General features: G+C 39.5%; 1 protein-coding gene across 2 annotated transcripts in view; it reads right to left on the bottom strand.

The window, feature by feature from the left end:
• Nucleotides 1–613: 613 nt before the first annotated feature.
• Nucleotides 614–21990, bottom strand: part of LOC140277245 (membrane-associated phosphatidylinositol transfer protein 2-like) — a 52102-nt gene continuing 30725 nt past the window's right edge. Inside the window, exons 8-27 of one of the 2 annotated variants that reach the window (XM_072372201.1) lie at nucleotides 20703–20807; nucleotides 19843–19907; nucleotides 16591–16681; nucleotides 15178–15331; nucleotides 14899–15088; nucleotides 14698–14817; nucleotides 12590–12801; nucleotides 12331–12506; nucleotides 11251–11421; nucleotides 11005–11145; nucleotides 10240–10401; nucleotides 9851–10129; nucleotides 9296–9444; nucleotides 7273–7389; nucleotides 5196–5312; nucleotides 4967–5115; nucleotides 4727–4876; nucleotides 4463–4646; nucleotides 4249–4377; nucleotides 614–3024 (exon numbers count right to left, since the gene is read on the bottom strand). In XM_072372201.1, the coding sequence (XP_072228302.1) occupies nucleotides 2656–3024; nucleotides 4249–4377; nucleotides 4463–4646; nucleotides 4727–4876; nucleotides 4967–5115; nucleotides 5196–5312; nucleotides 7273–7389; nucleotides 9296–9444; nucleotides 9851–10129; nucleotides 10240–10401; nucleotides 11005–11145; nucleotides 11251–11421; nucleotides 12331–12506; nucleotides 12590–12801; nucleotides 14698–14817; nucleotides 14899–15088; nucleotides 15178–15331; nucleotides 16591–16681; nucleotides 19843–19907; nucleotides 20703–20807 (3230 nt within the window). In that variant the 3' untranslated portion in view covers nucleotides 614–2655. The remainder of the gene's footprint in view (nucleotides 3025–4248; nucleotides 4378–4462; nucleotides 4647–4726; nucleotides 4877–4966; nucleotides 5116–5195; nucleotides 5313–7272; nucleotides 7390–9295; nucleotides 9445–9850; nucleotides 10130–10239; nucleotides 10402–11004; nucleotides 11146–11250; nucleotides 11422–12330; nucleotides 12507–12589; nucleotides 12802–14697; nucleotides 14818–14898; nucleotides 15089–15177; nucleotides 15332–16590; nucleotides 16682–19842; nucleotides 19908–20702; nucleotides 20808–21990) is intronic. The other variant, XM_072372200.1, reaches the window with a different exon arrangement.

Raw genomic sequence — 21990 nt, 5'->3', positions numbered from 1 at the left:
GAAAAGATCAATCCAGTCAGTCTTTGCAACATTCAAGCTGAAGAACTTCTTCAGTCCTTTAGGTGCAAATATTATAAGCATGTCTTTGTGACTGAAAGCTATGTGAAAATCCTGCTTTGGTCCTCACACATCATGAGCCTCAGGTCCATCCTGCAGGGTTTCCTACAAGCTAAAAGAGCAAAAAGCTGGGGAACACCACACAAGTGTCTCCCAGCAGCAACAGCAGCACATGTGGGAAACAAAACGCCACCAGCAGGTGATTCAGAGGTATTGCAAGCAGATGAAAATATAAAGGGATTGTTGCTGTGGACTGTACAGAGTTTCAGTTGTTGCTTTAATGCTGCATGCCCTGTTTTTCTGCTTTCTGTTCCCTCTGGAGTGTCTCATGGGACATTAAGGCCTTGGATGGCCCAGAGGCCACACTGAAAGGGGAAATACTACAGTCTCACACAGGGAAGAATGAAAACCAACCACCAGTATGTATTTAAAAACATTAGGTGATCGACAAGATTGTTTTGTGCCTAAGACAAGAAGTACTTTCCTCTCTGATACGTTTCACCAAACCAACTCTCACATGAGTAAAGGAACAGTTCGCCCAAATTACAAACAGACATCCCTCTCCTCAGCAACACTCTCCAGCTCATCCTGGAGGGATCCTGAGGCGTTCCCAGGTCAGAAGGGATATATAACAGTGAGTTCTGGGTTTGCCCCAGGGCCTCCTCCCAGAAGGACATGCATGGAAAACTGCCAAAGGGATGTGACCAGGAGGCATGCTGACCAGATGAACCACTTCAGAATCTTTTCAAGGTGGAGGAGTAGCGGCTCTACTCTGAGCTCCCTCCAGATGGCTGAGCTCCTACCTCTATCACTAAGGCTGACCCCAGCCCCCCGCTGTAGGAAACCCATTTCCTCAGCAAGGAACTGTTGAGAACATAGTGATCACGTCAAATCCCATAACTCATGGACGGAGATTGGCAGAATTTTGGGGAAAGAGAGAGAGTTCTGTAAGCTGCGGGACAGATACGTTAAAGCCTGAAAGGCAACGATAATTCCCAAGTGTGTCCATCGAAGCACACTATTTCATAACAAACAAACAAAAAAAAAGAGGCAGCACTCCACTCTTTTTTGGTTGAGAACGATGGCCTCGGATTTGTAAGAGCTGACTTTCATCCCAGCTGATTCATACTCAGCTGTGAACCGCTCCAGTGCAGCTGAAAGTCATGGCTTAAAGAAGCCGACAGAACCACATCATCAGCAAAAAGCAGAGATGCGACCCAAATGTTCCCAAACAAGATGCCCTCCTCTCCACGACTACACCTCCAGATCCTGTCCATGAAAACTACATCGACAGGAGTGGTGATAAAAGGCAGCGCTGGTGGAGTCACACACACACTTCAAATTAACTCGACACAGGGAGTTAGAAGAGTTATCTTATTTTCAGTTTTGACTGATGAGTGGGGAGTTTCAGGCTCTTAAGCTGCTGTTGGTTCAGATATATCGACAACACCTATTTCAAAATCCAAACTCAAAGACGAGGTCAGCTTGATGGACAGTAACATCAAGGTCATTACTTAGAATGAGAAAGACAACAAGCTGCCTTTCTTTCTCTGTACTGTGCAAACTTAAAAAGCCCCCCCCCCCCCACACACAGTGAGAACTGAAGAGGCCATTCGGACCAGAGATAAAACAAGTCCAGTTGCCTTCTCTTCAAACACTTGGGATAACCATGACTGATAACCATGGATGAGTGAGAATCAACATCTACAACCAATCCAAGGATTGTTTGTAGTACAGCTGTGACGCATTCAGTGGCCTCTAAAGGGGTCAGTTGGTCAATTTAACTGACTCCAGTTTGTTCTTAAGTGAAATATATCATGCAGTTCCCAGGCTAAACTACAGCTTTAAAGGCAAAGTGTTTAAATGCTTCAACTGAATGATTAAAATCCTGTTTTATCACCTTCATACCAACAATAAAAGAAAGAAGATAACGCTCATGCTCTGATAAATTTAGAGGTTGGACTAATTAAACCAAAACTTTCTGCATAGATGCTTCTAACATTTGTTTTCCTTTCATTTGGGTGAACTGATCTTTTACAGTCTCTTTACTCTTTGGAACATGAGGGTTTCTATACTTATTGCCAGTCATTGCTGGGTGTTGGGTTCAAACAGTGGAACAGAGGCTGAGGTGAAAGCCAAACGAACCAAACCTCAGACCTGTGGTTGAGTAAAGATGAATGTGGATCTGCAGTTTGTCCTGAGCTCGTAGGTGTGAATGCTTGGACTGTGTGTCGTTTGAAAAGGGGAGGGAGGCGGTTCCCGTTATACGAGATTAATTTAAGGCTTAAAATATTTAGTTTTATCCTTCCTTGTCATTTTTTAAATAGTTAAGTGATGCATCCTATAAAAGTATTACTGTAAAAGAGTCATGCTACAGAACTTTCTGTTCTCTGGATCTCACTTGGCCTGATTAGTCCACTCCTCCTGGAAATATTTCTTCTTTCTAATATCGAGCATATCTCTATATTAATCATTTAATTTATAACCTTTAAACCCCTCCACCCAGGTCCACCTGCACTCTCGCACCATCTTTGTCCTGTCCAGAGATCATGGTGGTCCAGGCCAGGTCTTTAAACACCCTACCTCCTTTTTTCAACCTTACTTGGGGCCCAGTAACCCCCCACTGCCCTCCCTGGTGCTCCCACTGCGGCCCCAGCACCCTGCAGCGATGCTCATACTCCTCTGGGTTGATGCCGCAATCCCTCGCTCTCGTTCCCCTTCACACTGGCTCAGCGTACGCTCAGTCCGGCCTGGCTGGTTGGCAGAGCTGGATCCCGATCCTCCAGGCTGCTGAGAGGAAATAGTGCGAAAAATGTGGTTGCGTTTGCGGAGGAAGTCTCCACCTGCTGCACCCAGAGCGAAGCTGCCCTTGCGGAGGACAATTCGGGTGCTGGTGGACTTGGCGGGGCGAGACCTCTGGTTGTACTCCAGCTGGGACAGGTGGGATGCGTAGCCGTCCGAGATAAACTGAAACAGATGTGAATTCATCGAGTTTACGAACACATTTTGGACCTCGAGCAACGACTGAGCTCTATCACAAACATTTCATAAACTTTACAAAAACAGTAATGGAGAGCAACTTTTTCATTTTCGTTCATTGTATACCTCTTGATACTTCCCTGCACTCCAAACAAGTTCCACATCATCGTTGTCTATTTCAAACTAATAAGCTGCAAAATCATACATTTTGATCAGTGATTTTGTGTCTTGAAGGTAGCAGAACAACCTACATATGTGTTGGTATCCCATAGAAACGTTATTTTCTAACGACAGACAGTCTAAACATTTCACACTTACATTTCATACTAAGACAATACAGGTTCCATTTTATATCACCAGGTGGCATAGTTGTACCGTTCAGTGGGATTCATTATGAACGTCAGCTTTTTTTTTAGGGTATACACCATTTAAAGTTGGTTTCTTACCCGAGGAGCAGTTTGTTTCTGATGAGATATCAATGTTGGGATCGTAGATCACTTAGTTCTGGATATTTCTCAACCCGAACAATGTCTCTTTTAGGGTTTTCCATTAGGTAGCAGTACCTGGTAACAGGTACATTTTTAGCACCTACTTGGCCAGAGTTCCAAGCGAGCTGAGTCGAGCCGAAAATGTGATATCTACAGACCGCAGGCCACTGATTGGCCAGGGAGTGATGTCACGCCGGTCACAGCGACCATGTGATTTTATTATTTCTGTGTTCGTCAACGAGGATCTTGAGTCTGACAAAAAGCCGTCCACCGAGCAGCAGGTATACCATCGCCTCGATGTTCTCCACTGTTTGTTTGTGTCAGATTCAAATTATGTCACGGGAATTTGGGGCCACCTTGTTGTAACAACCCAACCCACACGGAGGTGGTAGTCAATTGCAATGGAAAACAACCTAAATCGAGTAGAGTTGAATTGAGTAGGTACTAGTGGAAAAGGGCCATAAGGGTTGCCAGATCTTATACCAGCAACAAACAACTAGATCTATGAAATCAAGTCCAAAAAGTGACCCATTTTATTTATGTTATTCTTTAAATATGCTTTCCAAATCGAGAATGTTCAGCTGTTAGATAAAATAATTTCTTGTTGTATCTTTAAAATGGATTCTTTACTATTGAATCACAACACAGGCTGCGCAAAAAAATTAATTCACTGTGTCTTTTTCTGACGTTTCAAGGGCCTTTTCATTCAGGATTTCTGCCATACCTGACACTGGTGCTGCAACTTCTTTGTGGGCCGTCCCACTATGTAGATCTGAGAGGAAGGCAGACCGATGGACGTGTACACTGAGATGTCCTTGTTGGAGCCGTAGGCTGCAAAGATCCTCATGTGGGCCTAGTTAAAAAGCAGCAAAGCCAGGGTTTTTTAGAGACTAAAAGCATTTTGTTGCTGCAGCCTCAGATTTGCGATGTTCCATTACCTCGTTGATGAGGGTTTTCAGAAAGTTGGCCTTGTGTCGGAGTGGGTCGTGAACCAGCCCGTCGCAGAAGGAGACGACGCCGTGAGGAAAGTTATGCTGAGAGAGCCAGGCAACCACACGCTGCTTCTGCATGTCAGGGCGGCCCGTCACGTACACTATCATGTAGCCCAAGTCCTGCCAGTACCTGAATTAAAGCGAAAAGTTCACCTAGATGACCTGTTTGTTCAAGCAGGATGACCTACAGTGTGCTGGTATTGTCCTTACCTCACCACATCCACCGCTCCAGCTCGAACTTTGGGGTCGCTCCCCATTATAGACACGCTGGCAGCAAATGACCCGTCAATACTGAAAACAACAAACTCCGTCCCTTTTGGTACAACAGTAAGATAGCTATCTGCAAATGTATGGTCACCCCTGTTAGAGAAGGAAAGAAGTAGAGATCGTAAGAAAGGTAATAATGAAAGAAGTTAATGTACGTGCTTCTTTTGTGGGTATTCAGCATACCTGACCACCATTTTGACAGGATACACCCCAATACCCAGCCTTTTGCTCGTGGGGATTACATAAGAGACACGTCCACTGCTGTTTGTGAGCTCAGTGTGAAAGTACACCCACTCTCCAGAGGGAGGCTGAGTCATGATGTGGATGTCAATCTCCAGGAAAAAAGGGAACGCGGTTACATTATTACATAACTAGTCTTTGGTTCCTGACCTCTGAGCAGTTCATTCTTTACCTTCTCTCCAGTAAGAGTGACCATGTCCAAAGGACCATACATGAAACGTCCCGTCACCGTCTGCACGCCGTCCTCCGTGAAGACGCCATCATTCACACGGTGGTTGGCTGTCACATTCTGAGAGGAAGAAGACAGAAGAAGTGTCTCTAAACCGACTCCTCGTCCTGATTCCAAGTTTTATCTAAATGGAGGTTTTCCAAGTTCCAAGTGATTTCCCAGTAGAGCTGCAATATTAATCTTGATTCACACATGTATATGATCTCATTTCTAATTTATGGCGATTCACTTGCATATGTATTTCCCAGTATTCGGATCATGAATCCTTTACATGCACTTATTTAATTGACACAAACATGCCTGGGTTCCTTCCTTAAGCCTAAAAGTATTGATAGGCTAGTGTTCATGGCCAAAAACCTTTAAGTGCCGCAGTTCGATGCTACGTGCTAAATATTCTTATTTCATTCTGGACATAAATAATAGAATATTAACAACAGATTTGAACTTATCTACTTCTATTGCCTAAAGTTGTTTAAACTCTGTATAGAACGCACATTTTTTAATTTAGTGTTATAAATGTTTTTGTTGAAAAAAGGAAATTATTTGAGAGATTCGGGATACGTTCAGACTCAGGCCTTAGTGCTCAATTCCGATTTACTGCTCAGATCTGATTTTTTGTTGCCCTGTTCACATTATTCTTTTTAGTTAAATCCAATTCAGTTTATTTATGTAGCGCCAAATCACAACAAATGTCATCTCAAGGCATTTAAAAAATACAACCCAATTCAAGCCAATTAGAGACCAATTTACTGCAATACAATCATAATCCAATCAAATTGATTAGATTCCAAATTGGTCCAATTCATACTGAGACAATTTTTTAAAAAGTAGCCTAGCTAAGGAAACCATCTTGCACCTAAACTTCTCTTTGATCTAATCTCTTAGATCTTAAGCATCATCTTAAGCAATGCACAAGGCGACTGTGGAGAGAAAAACCCCTTTTAACAGAAATCTCTAGCAGAACCAGGGAGGGTGGCCATCTTCCTAGACTGGCTGAGGGTTAATGTGGGCAATACCTGAGTTCAGTGTGAACGGTCCACCATTCTGAACAGACCCACAAGCAAAAAACAACAAAGGCATCACGAGATACAGGAAGTCAAAATCTAGAATTCCGATTTAACCGTATAGACTGAGAACGTATTGCAAAAAACATGATTGGTATCAAATTCCCAACCACATTCTGACGTGGCCCAAATTGGAACTGAGAAAAAATGGATTCCATGTGACTTGTCCTGTTCAGATTATCATGAAAAAAAAATCTGATCTGAGTCACATATGAGCGAAAAAAAAAACAAAAAAAAAAAACTACATTTGACCTTACAGTCTGAACATAACCTTGGAGAGAAAATCGTGATTCACATTTGAGCCAGAATCGTGCAGCCCTATATCCCAATTCAAGTTTGTGCTGATTTGCAGTGATCCTTTCCCTTGTGAGGGAACAAAACTATGCCAAGAAAATTGACCACTCGTTTGTCTCAAAATGCCAGGTACATGAGAATACAGCGTGACCACATGATGAAGCATTCAGGGCAGAATCTGGGAGGAAAAATAATCACAGTCCTCATAAAAAGGGCAACTCCTCTTTTCTCCCTAATACACATTCATCAAGGGTTTTCTGTCAACCACAACGTCTAACAAAATTCCCAAATATCCATCCTATCGATCTGGTGCAGATTTAATTTTAGTCACCGATTCTGTCACTCTTTAGTCACTCTCACATCTTTTCGTTTTGTCATCTTGAAACAGAATCAACAGGACAGCAGGACTCAGCATTCTCAGACAGACCACAAAGAAAGATTGAATGCCAGTTATTCAATTGCACCGTGTAGTGGGTTCAGCTTCCAGTTTCATTTTAACAGATTATCATCTACCATAAATTCTCTTGGAAAGAAATAATAAAGTTAATGCATTAGTGATTAATAATTTAAAATAAAATGAATATTTGAGTCTTGGTTTCCTCTCAGTCCATCATCCTGCCTTGTGGTATTGAACTATAAAAAAAAAGAAAAAGACATCTCACCCGGATTTTAACATGAGTCCTCTTGCGAAGCCATTTCTCCCGAGGTTTGGATGGAGTGAATTCAGATACTTCTTTACCATCCAGCTCTAAAATACTGGAGTTTTCATGTCTCATTACCTACAGGAGCCAAAAGGATGTACAACAATATATTACATTAAAGAAAATAATCAAAAACATTTGCAATATAACCCTGTTTTACAACGTTTTCAAGGGTTACTGTAGGCCTTAGTTTTTACAGGATTCTTCCGATTGTCTTAGCAGCAAACATAATGCTACGACACTGTTAGCTTTAAGTTTTGGATTTTATCTTCAGCACTCAAATGAACTTTTCTCTTAGTATTTAATTTTGGGACTCTTCTTTTGTGCATCCCAGTTAATTAAAATCAACAAAAAGGAACGTTTCAAACATAACTTTTAAATTAACAACAGATTGTTGTAGGATTGTGTTAGCTTTGGCTGAACTTTAATTTACTTTTACAAGATCTATTGATTCCACTAAACTTCTGTCTTCTCCTATAAAAGATAGGATGAAGGAGGGTTTCACAATGAAATCTAAAAAGAGATGATCTCGTAAAACTTTGTACAGGCCTGCTAGCAGGTCTGCTATAGTTTGAGCTAAACGCTAATATCAGCATGCTAACTGGCTCTTATCTACAATGCTAACAAGATGATGTTGCCATTTATGATTGGTGTAGCTTGATGATAATGATTTATGTATTCAGAGTAGATAATAATTCTGAAAATTATTATTTTTTTGTTGGATATTTGTTCGTGGATACCAATATTTTTTACTGTTTTGGTGAATCTTTATTATTGAGCTAAAACTAGCTAAACTAATGCACAATGTGCAGCTAAAGCTAAGTTTTGAATGTTTAGAAAAACTTCATCATTATGGTGATACTAGAGAAACAGCCAGAGGACCAAACACAAATGCTTGTATTAAATTAGCTATTACATGGTTAATGATTTTATTGGAAACCTGAAAAGCATAGATCAGCTTGGAAAGAAGATGATACATCAGAGCAATTTCTCATTTAAAAAATTTTAAATAAAACTGTGACTTGCTGAGTGTCCTTGAAAATTAAAGGATACATGGAATCCATGTAACATTCATTCATTCCATTTTCAAAATTAACTTCACATGATGGCATCATTATTTTAAATTCTTACTGCACATTATAAACAAAGAAAGAACATACTGCATAGTGTATGTTTTTATCATGACAATAAAATGAGTTCAATAGAGCATATACAGAGCAGAGATAACTTCTGGGTTATGTTGTCTAAGATGAAAAAAACAAAATACAATCTGAAGAAATATTAGATGTTTTTTTCCATTTTCGATCTGATTGGAAAATGGAAAAAGGTTTGTGATCCGACCTGGCATTTTAATTCAAGAAAAAAAAAAAAAGAATTATTAGCATATGTCATGTGTTGCATGCTGGGAAGTAAGTGTGATCTAGTGAGGAATGTTTTCACATTACCTCTGTTAAAGACTATTGTTGCCTGGTTAAATTTAGTTTTGTTTGATTTAACACTTTAGAGTGTATAGAAACACGCTCTGGAACTCAGTGTCTACCATGTCAGGGTCAGGGTCTACCATGGCAAAAAACAAAAGACGATATATAATATGTTGTCCAAACAAATAGATGCGTGACATCAACTTAGCATTCTCTACTGAAAAAAACGTGGGTTTTTTTTGTTTGTTTGTTGTTTTTTTAGTCACCAAACTAAAGATCAAAACAATTAAAGATCAATATGTATGACAGTGACCTCTAGTGGCATAAACTGCGAATTGCAATTGAATTAATGCACCCACCTTGGGTATGTAGGAAAAAACTATTGTAGCACCACAAGCTGTGTTTTTAAAAAATTAATAGGTCACTCAAAGTTAATAAAAACACAAAACTTCTTATTTTTTGGCAAATAACAATTCAGAAAACAAATTTCACAGTATAACATTTTGTATTTCAACCAGTGGGTCACCTGAAATGTTTCACACTTGAACTTTTAAAGTACAAACCTGTCTCAGTAGGAATGAGACAACATCTGTAGACTCCCAGTAGGAGGCATGGAAGAGATGAGGAAGAGCCACCGTTGGAAATGCTGTCAAAGCATCAGGACAGTACAGAGCGTAGTCCATCCTCTTACTGCCCCACCACCGAGACGCAACTATAGCAGTGAGGGAGAAAAGAGCAACGAGATCAGTGCTTCCAATTGTTGGTTTTTGTCAGCGGTGTTAAAAAAAGAAGTCAACAGTGTTGGACTAAGAGGCACTACAAGTAAAAATTAACAGCGAAAAGTTGCACACAGGTTTGAAACACCAACGTCCGAGAAGGTGACACTCTAAAAAGGGTTTGCTGAAGTTTTTTTTACTTCGTTGTCATGAGATTGAATTCAGGAGAAGTCACGCAAAAAGGATCATGTATCTTCTAGATAATGTCTGGAAACAGGACTACTGAGGAGGACTATCTGAGAAAGGAAGAGTCCAGAGGAGGAAGGACACAGCACAGGGAATTAGGTAGGAAAGATCCTAGAATCCTTCCCTTATGTCCTCCTACGACATCTCCCAGGATACCTTGCTCTATGTTCTTCAGCACCCTGGGCGACGGGGGCGCCGAGCTGATGTCTGTGATGTCAGATGTGACATCGGTGATGTTAGAGGTCATATCAGAGGTCATTTCAGAGCTTATGTCCGAGCTGGGCTCAGACTCCACACCGTTGGGTCTCGGGAACACCTGACGTATTTTGTTGCGTGAGCGAATGGTTGAGCTCCGAGAGACAAATCTATTGTAGGGCAGCGGCAGCTGGGATAGCAGGCTGGGCCCTTTAGTGTGGATGACTTCACATTTGTTGGCTGGGGGAGGGGGCAGCGTTTGGAGGGAGGAAATGAGAAGGTCAACATATAAACTGTCATATTCTAGACTAAAACTTTGGTCAAACCAAAGAGGTTAGATGTCAGCTTACTTGTTGCGATATTGGAGGCTGTGTAAGAGTCGGCCAAGCCTGACACCTGGCTGGCTATGCTGACCTCACTGGCCCTGCGGTTGCAGCGAAAGTGAGGAACCCCAGGGGACGTGGAGGATGGACACTGGCCGTCGACAAAAATATGTGAGTGTAGTGTATCAGCTGTGGAGATAGAAGAGAGTCATTTTCTTCATAGTAAAGGTTAACAGTGATTATCTAAATAAGAATATTTAAGAATGCAAGTCTAATATTGTCACTCTTTAAGCTCTGAGTTTGGTCTCCAACAGCTTAGAGCTGCTGTAACTTTGTCACTGTGCAGTGGCAATGTTACTTCGTAAAGGTATTGGTAATTGCCGACTTTATCTACAAGCTTGTCTTCAAAACTTCCCGCCCTACATCTGGTGAAAATTTGTCCCCATACTGCCCCAACTGGTCACCCCCACACAGCAGCTTGCAAACGGGTAGCTTTTAATTGTGAGGACGTGCACAAACATTGTTCCAAACAAATGCAGGATACGCAAGGCAGCTAAACACATGTATAAACACATGTATCAGTAATTAAAAGCAAATATATTCCTGACTTTAGATAGTAGCCTGCTGTGGCCAAAAATGTAGTTACAAGAGAATGTAGAATAGCTGAAGAAATCACTAGAAAATTTGACAGAAAATTAACTTTATGAATGCAAAGATATTACAACCAATAAATATATTGAGCCTAGAAAAAGAAGGCTTCAGGATAAAGACAGCAACAGGACTGATACGAACTCTCTGTGTGAAGTTGCGATGTCTGCCAGTTGAGGACAGGGACCGGGATGGAGGTCTCGCTGATGGTGTTGTCCTGGTAGCGGTGGAACGTTGTGCCACCAGGCTCCATCAGAAGCTGAGGGTTACTCTGCACAGTCTCAACTGAAAAGCCAGAATATAAGCCAAGACAGACAAAGGTTCACACACAGGTAGTTTAGAAAGACTTGTGCAGCAGGTAAATGTTTCAGGATGGAGGCTGGGCCTCACCCAAGAGAGCCGAGAGTCCGTCACCCAGAGGAAAGCGCTGGTAGCGGGGGATGGTGAAGGGAGGCAGCAGGTGGAACCTCTTATCAAGCAGAGGCTCGAGACGGGAGGCTGATGGGTCAGCTGGATGAAACAAGTTGTAAACCTGCTGACAGGCTGGACGCAGAGCTGATACTGGAGCAATCACAGAAATAGTAAAAAAAAAAAAAAGTTGAAGAGAAGAGACTGCTGTGGAGTTTGATGTTAAACAGCTAACTGTTTGTGTGGAAAGTATACACGTTAGCCAAAACATTAACACTAAAAGTATCAGTATCCTATTAGCATCAATCATAAGATGCATTTTGACCATATAAAGAAACCATTTTCTTCCCCAAGCTGTTGAATGTCTACATTTCCACCATGATTTGAAGACCCAGGATGATATGATACCTTGAATAGTCATGTTTATTTACCCAATTCTGTCAATAAATGTCTGTGTTAACCAAGCTGCTGTGTTACTAGGGGCCATTCAAAGTCTACTCAGACACTAAGGTTTGTTCTTGATCAAGAATGTTGAAAACAAATTATCTTTATATGCTGTTTTTTTGTAACAAAAAACTTCCATCTTTATCTACATAAATGTGAATGTCAACTTTAAAACAAGCTTTAAAATATCCAAAAGGCTGCATTTTCTAAATATTTTCTGGCTAAATTAACACGATTTAAAATAACATTGACTATCATGAGTTTTCTAATATCTATGGATCATTATAAATCTAATTTTATAAAAACAGTAAGAAACAGACGTCTGAGCAAATCGAAAGAAGAAAAAAAGTGTAAATGTTGTGTGAAAAATTTTAATCATCTAATTGGAAATCTGTTCAAACAGCTGCAGATCAGTAACCTCCTTTCTCAAAACCCCAAAAGGACACATCAGAGCCAGAGTCATGGCTTTGTGAGTTCGTCTATCACGTCATTTTCAGCCTATGAGATCAGAAACATGACCTCTGCTTCACAGCTGTTCGGGGCATAAATCTCACACAGGAAAACAAAAACAACACATGCTACAAATAACTTCAATCCAAAATAAATAACCTTTCTCACCATCTAAAGAAGGGACCACGGTCTTCCTCAGTGCGAGCACCAGCCCCAGAGGAGAGCCGAACAGGAAGAAGTCAGTCACCTCGAAGTCAAATTTTCCCAAGGAGCCTCCCTCCAACATGGTGCTGCTGCTGGAGCGCCGTGATCCAGGATCCCCGTGGAGAACACTGGAGTGAAGACTGCTCACACAGAAAAAATGTAATCGCCCTTTAGCTGAAAGCCATCAAAGTTTCTGCCATTTGTGTCTGCTTCTGTGTCTCACCTGGAGAGGAAAGCTTGGTGGTGTTTTATGGTGTCCAGCTCGTAGGTGGAGGAGTCGCTGCGCTTGCGAGGAAGTTGTTTCTTGGGGTCGTCGGGCCCCGAGCAGCGAGGGATGTCGATGTTACTACGACTGAGATGGCGGCTCCCTTCGAGGGACAGCGAGGTTGGAGAAATGTTGTTTATGACAATGCCCGGAGAGAGAAGTTCTGAGTCCTGAGAGACAGAGATGAAGAGAAGAAAACGGAGCATTTTCAGGTTTTTAGCCAGGTTGGTAACATCCCTGTGCTGTTGGCAGCTCTCACTGGGAGTCTACTCGGGCAGGATCATAAAAATCTCTGTTTATCTGGTGATTATCAGATTCAAAAGAAACAGCTCTATGATACGATGTGCAGTGGTGGAAAGCATGGCTGCTCCAATCTGACTTTCACAAAACAATTATAACGGCACAAAAGCATTCACAATAACAATACATTCAACTTTTAATTTTACTCAAGTAATGAACTTCGGGTTGAAACGATTCTTACTTGATTGCAAAAAAATCCTTGATGGAAATTATTTGCATCGACGCTTCCTTTAATTCCCACAAACATGTTCTGCTCAGTGGTCGCACTGTTTCACAACAAGTTTGTAGCAGGTTGATTTGATGGAGGAAACAACGAGGAGCAAAATCAGAGAAAAAGAGGGAAAATGTCTATCCGAATTAGCTTACCACAATAGCACAAAGCTACAAACACAAGTGAACATTTCATGTTAGCATTTTAATGGAAATCAGTTGGCTTGTGAGCTGAGAAGGATGCTAGCAGAGAACAGAAGTAAGCTGAGGCTAGGATCAGCATAGTTTTATAATAAAAAAAAATATTGCCCAATTTCTGTTTGAATGTCACCAGAACTGCCCTGCTATCATATTCTAATTAATCTTCCTTTGCCCATCAGAGCAGCTTCAGCCTGTAAGCTGTTAATGTGAACTAATATTTTCAGTCACATCAAAGTCCAACCAAAATAAAAAAAAAAGGTGATTTTATCAGACCATGCTGTGTCTTTAAAGTCAGAGACTGCTGGTTAAGGTGTCGTGTTAACTGCTGTTATTTCACTCTCTGTTTCTGATTCACTGTGTTGTCTGATAACAATTAAAAAAAAGGAAATAAGAGGCTTTATTAGGATTTCAGCTGCATTAAAATACAGTATATGAAAGCAGAGACAGTGGGAGATAAGCAAGCAGATGTTAAATGCTGAAATGTTAGTTGAATGTTAGCTAGAAAGCAAACACCTGGTGTTCTATAGTCCTGTTTTCAACATCAAAATGAGAAATGCTTTTAGAAACATAAGATTTTTTTGGCCACGTCACCCATGTCTGTACATAAACGCTAGATCATAATGTAAATTTGTCTGTTTTAAATAGTTATTGCAAAAGCATTTCTTTTCCGAATTCATGATGGACTAATCGATAGAATATTCAGTTACCTAAATAATCGTTTACTGCAGCCCTAAATGAACGTAAGTGTGGTTCTGAGTTACTTGTGATTTACACAAGCATTCTCTTTTTATGCTACTACATACACCCACTCTTCTAAATTTGATGGGAAATATTTTTTGGCGCCAACAAATGTATGTAACAGCTGTAGTCAACTGTTATTTTTACAAATCAGATGCATTTTTAAAGACCAGACCAGTGTTTTACAACCTATTTACATCCTGACAACTTCCACAAAGCAGAGTCACATTTCAGCTGTTCATGAGCTATTTGTTGCTCCACCGAAAACTGATTTTTCCCTCTGAATCTCTCACAGAATTTAATTTCTATATATGCTAAAATGATACAATATCTCACAAAAAATAAGGTTTTTAAAAAACATCCAAACCTGAAAAGTCATTTGTGTATTAGAACTTTGTTTTCTCTTTCTCAACTAATCATCTGACAACCCCTCAAATGCAGAAGTGTGTCAGTATTACAGTTGTCAAATCTTATTTAGTATGTATATGACATTATTAGATTACCAATTCACAGTTGTAGCTGCCTGCAGTAGAGCTAGATTTAACTGTTTTGTATAAAGATTTATACACAGAGCTGCAAGTTTGACTTTGAGATTGTCAGGAAGTTGGGAGTGGTACCTGAACACTGATGGTGCTGCCTCTCCTGCTGCTGTTTTGGCTTTCTGACACTGTCACAGAGCTGCTGCAGAGAGCATCAAAGCCCAAAATGCCTCCAACACAATCCCCAATAACACACACCTGTGTTAGAAAACAAAGAACTAAATCATGAATTCAACCAGACATACTTCTTCCTCTGTACATCCATCCTTACACACTGACCTGGCCATTGAAAGATGCTCCTTCTGCAGACTTGATGAAGTCACTGTACACCTGATTGGCTCTTAAGATGACGGTTGCCACGGTGTCTTGGTACTGCGGTGCGGAGGTGGCCAAAAGAGGCAGAGCAGCCAGCGGGATGTGGTCCTGACTGCTTGACAGATAACCCTCATCGTAGCTGTAGGGGCTAAGACTGCAGATCAGAGAGAGGGAATGTGTTTTATGTCTGCACAGCAGGTTGTGTAGGTGTTATACCAGGTTATTAAAATGCTGTTCACTCACTTGGAGACAAGTGAGAAAGCGTCGACACACACAGCAGGACAAGGGACCATCCGGATGGCGATACGGCCCAGCGCTGCAGGGTAATGGACCCTCATCACTGTCTCAAAAGCTCCACTTAGAGTGTTTACATCTCCCTGCTTGCTGTTCTGCTCACCTGCAGACAAACAGGAGTAGGATTTGATATTAATGCAGCTGCCCTGTCTTACAAAGACATTTAATTAAAAATACTTAAACACATTTTATCCTACATATTTGAGCAGAGTCAAAGGCTGCACAGTCAGTTGTTAATTGCAACCTGAAAAGCTAGATTAGGTAGCTTTTAGCAGGTGTATGTTATCTGCCTAATTCAATTTCTCATAATATTATTCAAGATTTAGTTATTGCTTTAAAATCATAATTTTATCAATAGTTAAAACATTTTGTTGCATTATCTTTAAACACATGTAATTGTATGAATTCAACCTGTAGCAAAGTCTGCACAGTCAGCAGTTAATGGTAATTTGCAAAACAAAGCTAGATAGCTTTTCACTGGACGACTTTATCTGCTCAATTGAATTTCCTATGTTGACATTCAAAATTTACAAATGGTTATAAAGTCTTGAATAAAATTAACTTGAAAAATCTCATTCAAACATCCTTGAATTCTTGAAGATGTGAATTTTACCAAAGTGAAAGGGTGCATTGTCGATGGTTTATGCTTATCTGTATAGCTAAGCTCGTTAGCGTTTAGCAGTGCTACTTTATCTGCTTAATTAAATGTCCAGTATCATTAGTCAGTATCTAAATATTCTTAAAAAGTTTTTAAAAAAAATACACGTGAAGTTTAATTTAATCGTCCTTCAACACATTTAATTATATAAATTCATCGAGAGTGAAGGTTGAAGAGTAAGTAGTAAATGCTAATCTATAAAGCTCGGCTAAGTAGTTTTTAGCAAGGGTAATTATGCGCTTCACTAAATTTCCCACTCTACATTATCATTTACGATCAAGATATTGTCTTATTTAAAACATACAATATATATATGTGTGTGTGTATATTTATATAATTCTTAAATTGTAGGAGTGTAACATTATATTTTTAAATTTTAGGAAACTATTTTGGTAAATTGCAGCATTTTTGCTTGCAGGACTGTGTAGTCATCTGTTTCAACTTTTAATCATCTTTATCTTTAGATTGTTTACTTTCAAGTGGTTTTGAATATATTAATTCATGTGATATTTTAGTGGGAAAATATTTAGAAATAATATACTATATGTCATACACTTATCAAGGAACCAAACCAAAATATCCCTGGATCAAGCTGTATAAAGTTAAGCTTTAGTCTGATGTGAATTTGAGCTCTATGAGCTGTACTGTCTTTTAAAATAATAGTTGCATGGTAAAAATGCTACAGGATCAGGTTGCTGCTGTACCGGAGCCTGTATCCAGTATGTTGCCTCCATGCAGGACCAGAACGAGGACATGGATTTTGGACAACTGGGGACACTGTTGGGATGAACAGTCCTGTAGATAAGAGGAAGGAAGGCACAGAGGGGGAATAAAGGGAGGTTAAAAGGAATGAGGGAGCAAATGATTATGTAGATCCTCAACCAAAATCACAGCAATGCCCTTTTATGTGTTAAAGTCTTTTATATGCTGTACCCCGGCAATAAATCAAATATGAGCAGACTTTAGACTCTATTGTCGTAAAAGGGCATCAGGAAATAACTAAATATTTTATCACAGCCCTAAGCTGATTTTCTAAGTTTCTATAAAAAAAAAAAACGTACCGTCTGTAAACAGTTTAGATAGTAGTTAATTAGTTTGAATTTTTCCTAGTTTTCTATAAATTAATAATATGCACATTTTTATTAACTGAAAGTTTGGTCATTCTTTCGTCGGGATTTCACTTTTGCAAGGCAAAAATTATTTTAATGAATTTTAAGAAAGAAAGAGTCAACCTGAACTAATAAAACAGTCAGATCTGAGTGGCTGCTACCTTATTTTAGACTTCTGCCAAATTAGCCCAAGCTAAAATTAAAGTTGTTAATTTTTCCTTCATTGTTACCCATTAACTGTAATTAAGTTGTGAGGAGTCAAAGAAAAGGAATCGGAGGCAATACACCAAGTAGCAAGCCATAGAAAAATAAAAATCAGTTTAATCAGCAACTAAAGCAAACAAAAAGCAGGCAAAAGACAAAAACTTGAGAGACACAAACAGGAGGTAAGAATATGGAAAAACAGGTGCAGAGAAAAGAACGACGGGAAACTAAACAAAGAACATAAGTCAAACTAGTCACCATGAAATCAAACGTGATGTTTTAATGCTTGCGTATGGTATATCTAGCACTAAATGTCAGTATCAGTAAGTAGTTTTGCAGAAATTTGAAGTTGTATTTTTACATTTGCATTGAGTTTGTTTGGAGTGTTGTTTGTGTACGTCCTCAGAAATTAAGGCTACATTTTCACAAGCTGCAATATGTAGGTGACCAGTAGGGGCACTGTAGGGCCAAATTTGACCAGATATAAGGCCAGAAAGTTGGCAGCGGTAAAAATGGCAGTAAGTTTGAAAGACAAGCTTGTAGAGAAAGTCTGTAATCACCCGTTTTTTACGATGTGTCTTTGCCACTGCACAGTAACAAGAATGCCCCTATGAAAATAGCTGGCAAGAGACCAGAACCATTTTGGAAACGTAAATATTGGAGAAATGGGGTCGATGGCGAATTTTTTCTGACCTGAGTCATCTGGGGAGATCCCTTGTGGTATCCTCCGGTAATGGGCGTAGTACACAGGTAGGTATACGAACAATAACGCCTACAACGGAGCATGTTGCTTAAGTGATCAGGTGATTAAAAAGCAAGTATATTCCTTGCCATAGAGAAATTACATGGGGCCTAGTTTCAGGACCCTCATTTTCAACATGATCTCATGGCATTGCACTTAAATTTACTTATCTTGTATAATTTAGACGTATTTTAAAAATAGTAATTGTTAATCATAGTATAATTTTTTCTTTTTAATTTAATTAAATTGAATCTAAATTTCTGGCGTAGTTAACATTCAGTCAGAACAGTTAGGGTTACAGCAAAAGTTTTGAATTTCATATTATGTCGAATTAAAAGAATACTTGTCAAGCCACTTGTACACTTGCTTTTATCTACTGAAATGCGTGTTTAACATGGCTTCCTCACATATCCCCTCAAAGTGTCCTTTGAGCTCCTCCTCAGAAATTAACGCTATACATTCACAAGCTGCAAAGCATAGATGACCAGTGGTGGCAGTGTAGGGCCAAGTTTGACTGGATGCAGGGTCATAAAGTTGGTAGCAGTAAAAATGTCAGGAAGTTTTGTAGATAGGCTTGTCAGCGAAATCTGCAGATTCCAGTATATTTACGATGCACCTTTGTCACTGCACAGTGACAAATAGGCTTGTTAAAACCTGGCAAGAGATCAGAACCATTTTGGAGGGATTTGTGCACGGTGAAAAATATGGAGTGGGGAGCATGATGATGTAGATATTGCGTTTTTCCAGCCTGGAATATTTTGGTAACAGGCATAGTACTCAGGCAAGTTGGTGAACAATTATGGCTACGTTGGAGCAAGTTGCTAACCTTAATGCGCGATTAAAAAGCAAGTGTATTGGCCAAAAGGTGACTGGTGTCTGATTAGGCCATGGGAATCGACCAATCAGAGCAATCTGAGCTTATTAAGGAGGAGGTTTATCTTAAAGCAAATGTACATCATTTGTAGCTGTACAAGATGTATGATTTTATAACTTTCATGGTTATGCAAAACAAAGACTTAAAGAGAAGTTACTGTTACTTTATTTATCCCTAAAGAGAAAAGATATCGTTTCAGTAGCATAGTCTTTTGTCACTATGAGTAGTCCTCCTGAAAGCCTATTTATGTGGATTGGGAATGATGCATTTTATCTGTACCAGTGAAGCTGAAAAGCCTCTAACTCAAAGTATTTGTACTAAAATGAACACATTACAAGCTTTGGTCTGACAGCACCTCCCTAATTAAAACCTTATCTGTATAATATGTAGAAAAATGGATGGAGTTGAGACAACAGTATGCACAGGGGTTACATGTCAAACTATTCATTAGTTACCACCAGTACATAAAATGACTTCTATATTTTACTCCATACAACAGCTTTCAGACATCACACAGTTAGTTCCTTTTTCCTGTATGTTCCCATTACTTTGAAAAAGTCAAATGAAATGAAATGTCAGTATGTAAACTGGTACAATAATCAAGGTTATCCAAAGGTTATACAATAAACCAAACCCATATGGATACATGAATGTGGGCGTAGTAATGTTTTGGGACATATTACTTTTTGCAAACGTTTACCAGTTCACACAGCTATAGCAATGAGTCAGGCATTTAAGCTTTCATGATGTTGGAAATGCTCGAGTAAAATTTAAGAAGTTAAATATATTAAAAACTGTGCCATAAATGAAGCCTCTGCTGACCACATTTCTCTAGAAACTCTAATAAACAGGCTTTTCAGGGCACTGCAGTTGATGCATGGAGCCTTGCTCGTCTGCCTCTGATGAAATACTGTAAGCTGAATACTTATTGAAAGCTAATTTAGGAGGAGGAGGATTGTCTTCACACTTTTAATCAAGGGTGTAAGAAAGACAGGAATGTAATGAGAAAATATTGAAGCAACAGTACCTCCATCTGCGTCTCTTCATTGCTCATGATGGTATACTCCCCGCTCGACTCCTGATACAAAGTTTCTGTGAAACCATAAATCATCCACTCAGTCACTGATTTCTAAAGGACAGAAAAGATTTCTTGTTCTGTGTCCTGTGGTCATTTGTTTCAATGAACAAGATGTAAAGCTGCTGTCTTGAGCCTTTTTCCTTCTCATTTTTACAGCCTTTCTTTAATTTGTATACATTTTTCATGTAAAAATCACTGAATCATTGTTCAAGACATAACTATTTAGAGTCCATCATTCTACAGAGAGAAAGATTATTCACAAGTGAAAAACATTCAAGACAGCTGTAAATCTTCCCAGGAGTGGACGTTCCAGCAAGTTCACCCCGAGGTCAAAAACCCAAAGAGATACATCTCAGACTCTACAGGCCTCAGTTTGCATGTTAAATGTTTAAGGTTAAAGTTCATGACAGCATAATTGCATCTGCAGCCACAGGACCTGGACACCTTGCAGTCATTGAGTCCACCATGAACTCCTCTGTATACCAAAGTATTCTAGAGTCAAATGTGAGGCCATCTGTCCCACAGCTAAAGCTTGACTGAAACTGGGTCATCAACAGAACAATGATCCCAAACACAGCAGCAAATCTACAACAGAATGTCTGAAAAAGAAAAGAATCAAGGTGTTGGAATGGTCCAGTCAAAGTCCAGACCTCAACCTGACTGAAATGATGTGGTGGGACCTTAAGAGAGCTGTGCATAAACCAATGCTGCAAACCTCAATGAGCTGAAGCAACGTTGGAAAGAAAAGTGGGACAAAGTACATCTGCAACCATGTGGGTGACTGTATCAACTCTAGGAGTTTCACTTACCTTGTGCTTCATCCACTTCCATTGTTTCTATTTTGTCCATCAGATCATTAGAGCTCCACTTGGTGATTTCCTTGGTGAACATGTCCTCATTATCAGAGAAGTCCTCTGCAAAACAAATCGAAGGGCTCCAATGTAACCGCTATAAACATTGGATGACTCCTGTTTGTCAACTGCTTAAAAGAGGCAGATTGTGATTTATAATTCACAAAAAGATGGCTTCTGTCCGAAAAAGTGTCCCAAATGTTTTTTTCCTCAAAGGCCATTTTTGGCATTACCTGCTGAGACAACTTTTAGGCATTTTAGATGTTTAGATTTGTATCCATTGCAGAACAGCATCAGGAAAACATCTGATCAGGCCAAAAAAAAACAAAACATTGAGCCCACTGAGGCTCCTAAAAATCAACACAAGACAAACAAAGAGTCCTGCATCTGATGGGGTGAGTCCCAACAGAATCCAGGTGTTAATATCATGAACATCAGCTGGACAACCAACCAGAAGAGTACCTTAAAAAGATGTGCACAAATTTACTTTGAAAATTAAATGATTGCATTTATAGTTAGAGGATGATCGTCTAATTTTTGTGCCTACTCTTTTTAAGACTGCAGCTTTTAACGGGTCCTAAGTTTCAAAGCTTTTTAGGAATAACACGTCAAGTCGGTAACCTACAAAGGCAGAATCAAATACTACAGATAAGTACAAGAACCGTTTAAATTTTAAAGCCAGTTTGATAACTTATGAAAAAAAGACTCCAATAACTAAACTGGCTTGTAGCAGGGCTCTACATATTATTTGTGTTCACTGTTGTTACTCTAACTTTTTGTGAATAAAAAGTTGAATTTGGGAGAGGTTGGACCATCAGAGTAGATCCCCGAGTTACAGAAAACAGACCAGAGACATGAAGAATTAGCTTTAAATGAGGCGTCCCGTTTCCTTTTTTAAAGATGACACGTTTCCAACGTACACGCTACAAAATTAAAAGAATTATGAATATTAACAACAGGTCTGAACTCAGTTTTGACCCAACTATGACTCTTCTAAGTGCATCTATTTATAAAATTAAAGGTTCTTTAAACTACGAGGCTAAATGTTAACATTACGTGAACAAATTGAATGAAATGTTCGACCTTAAAGTGAAACACTGACGATAAATCTGACATAATTACAGCTGCATGTTTAAGATTCATAATAAATTCAGTGGGTTTCAGCTGTTTTCAATGTGTTGTAATTAGGGCTGTCATAGTTAACGCGTTAATCGCGATGAGATTAATTAAAAAATTAACACGTTTA

This window comes from Leuresthes tenuis, unplaced genomic scaffold, assembly GCF_036924035.1.
Source record: "Leuresthes tenuis unplaced genomic scaffold, fLeuTen1.0.hap1 SCAF_19, whole genome shotgun sequence".
Lineage (NCBI taxonomy): Eukaryota > Metazoa > Chordata > Actinopteri > Atheriniformes > Atherinopsidae > Leuresthes > Leuresthes tenuis.
The sequence above is the reverse complement of the archived record's forward strand: the minus strand, read 5'-3'. Positions and strand labels throughout refer to the sequence as shown.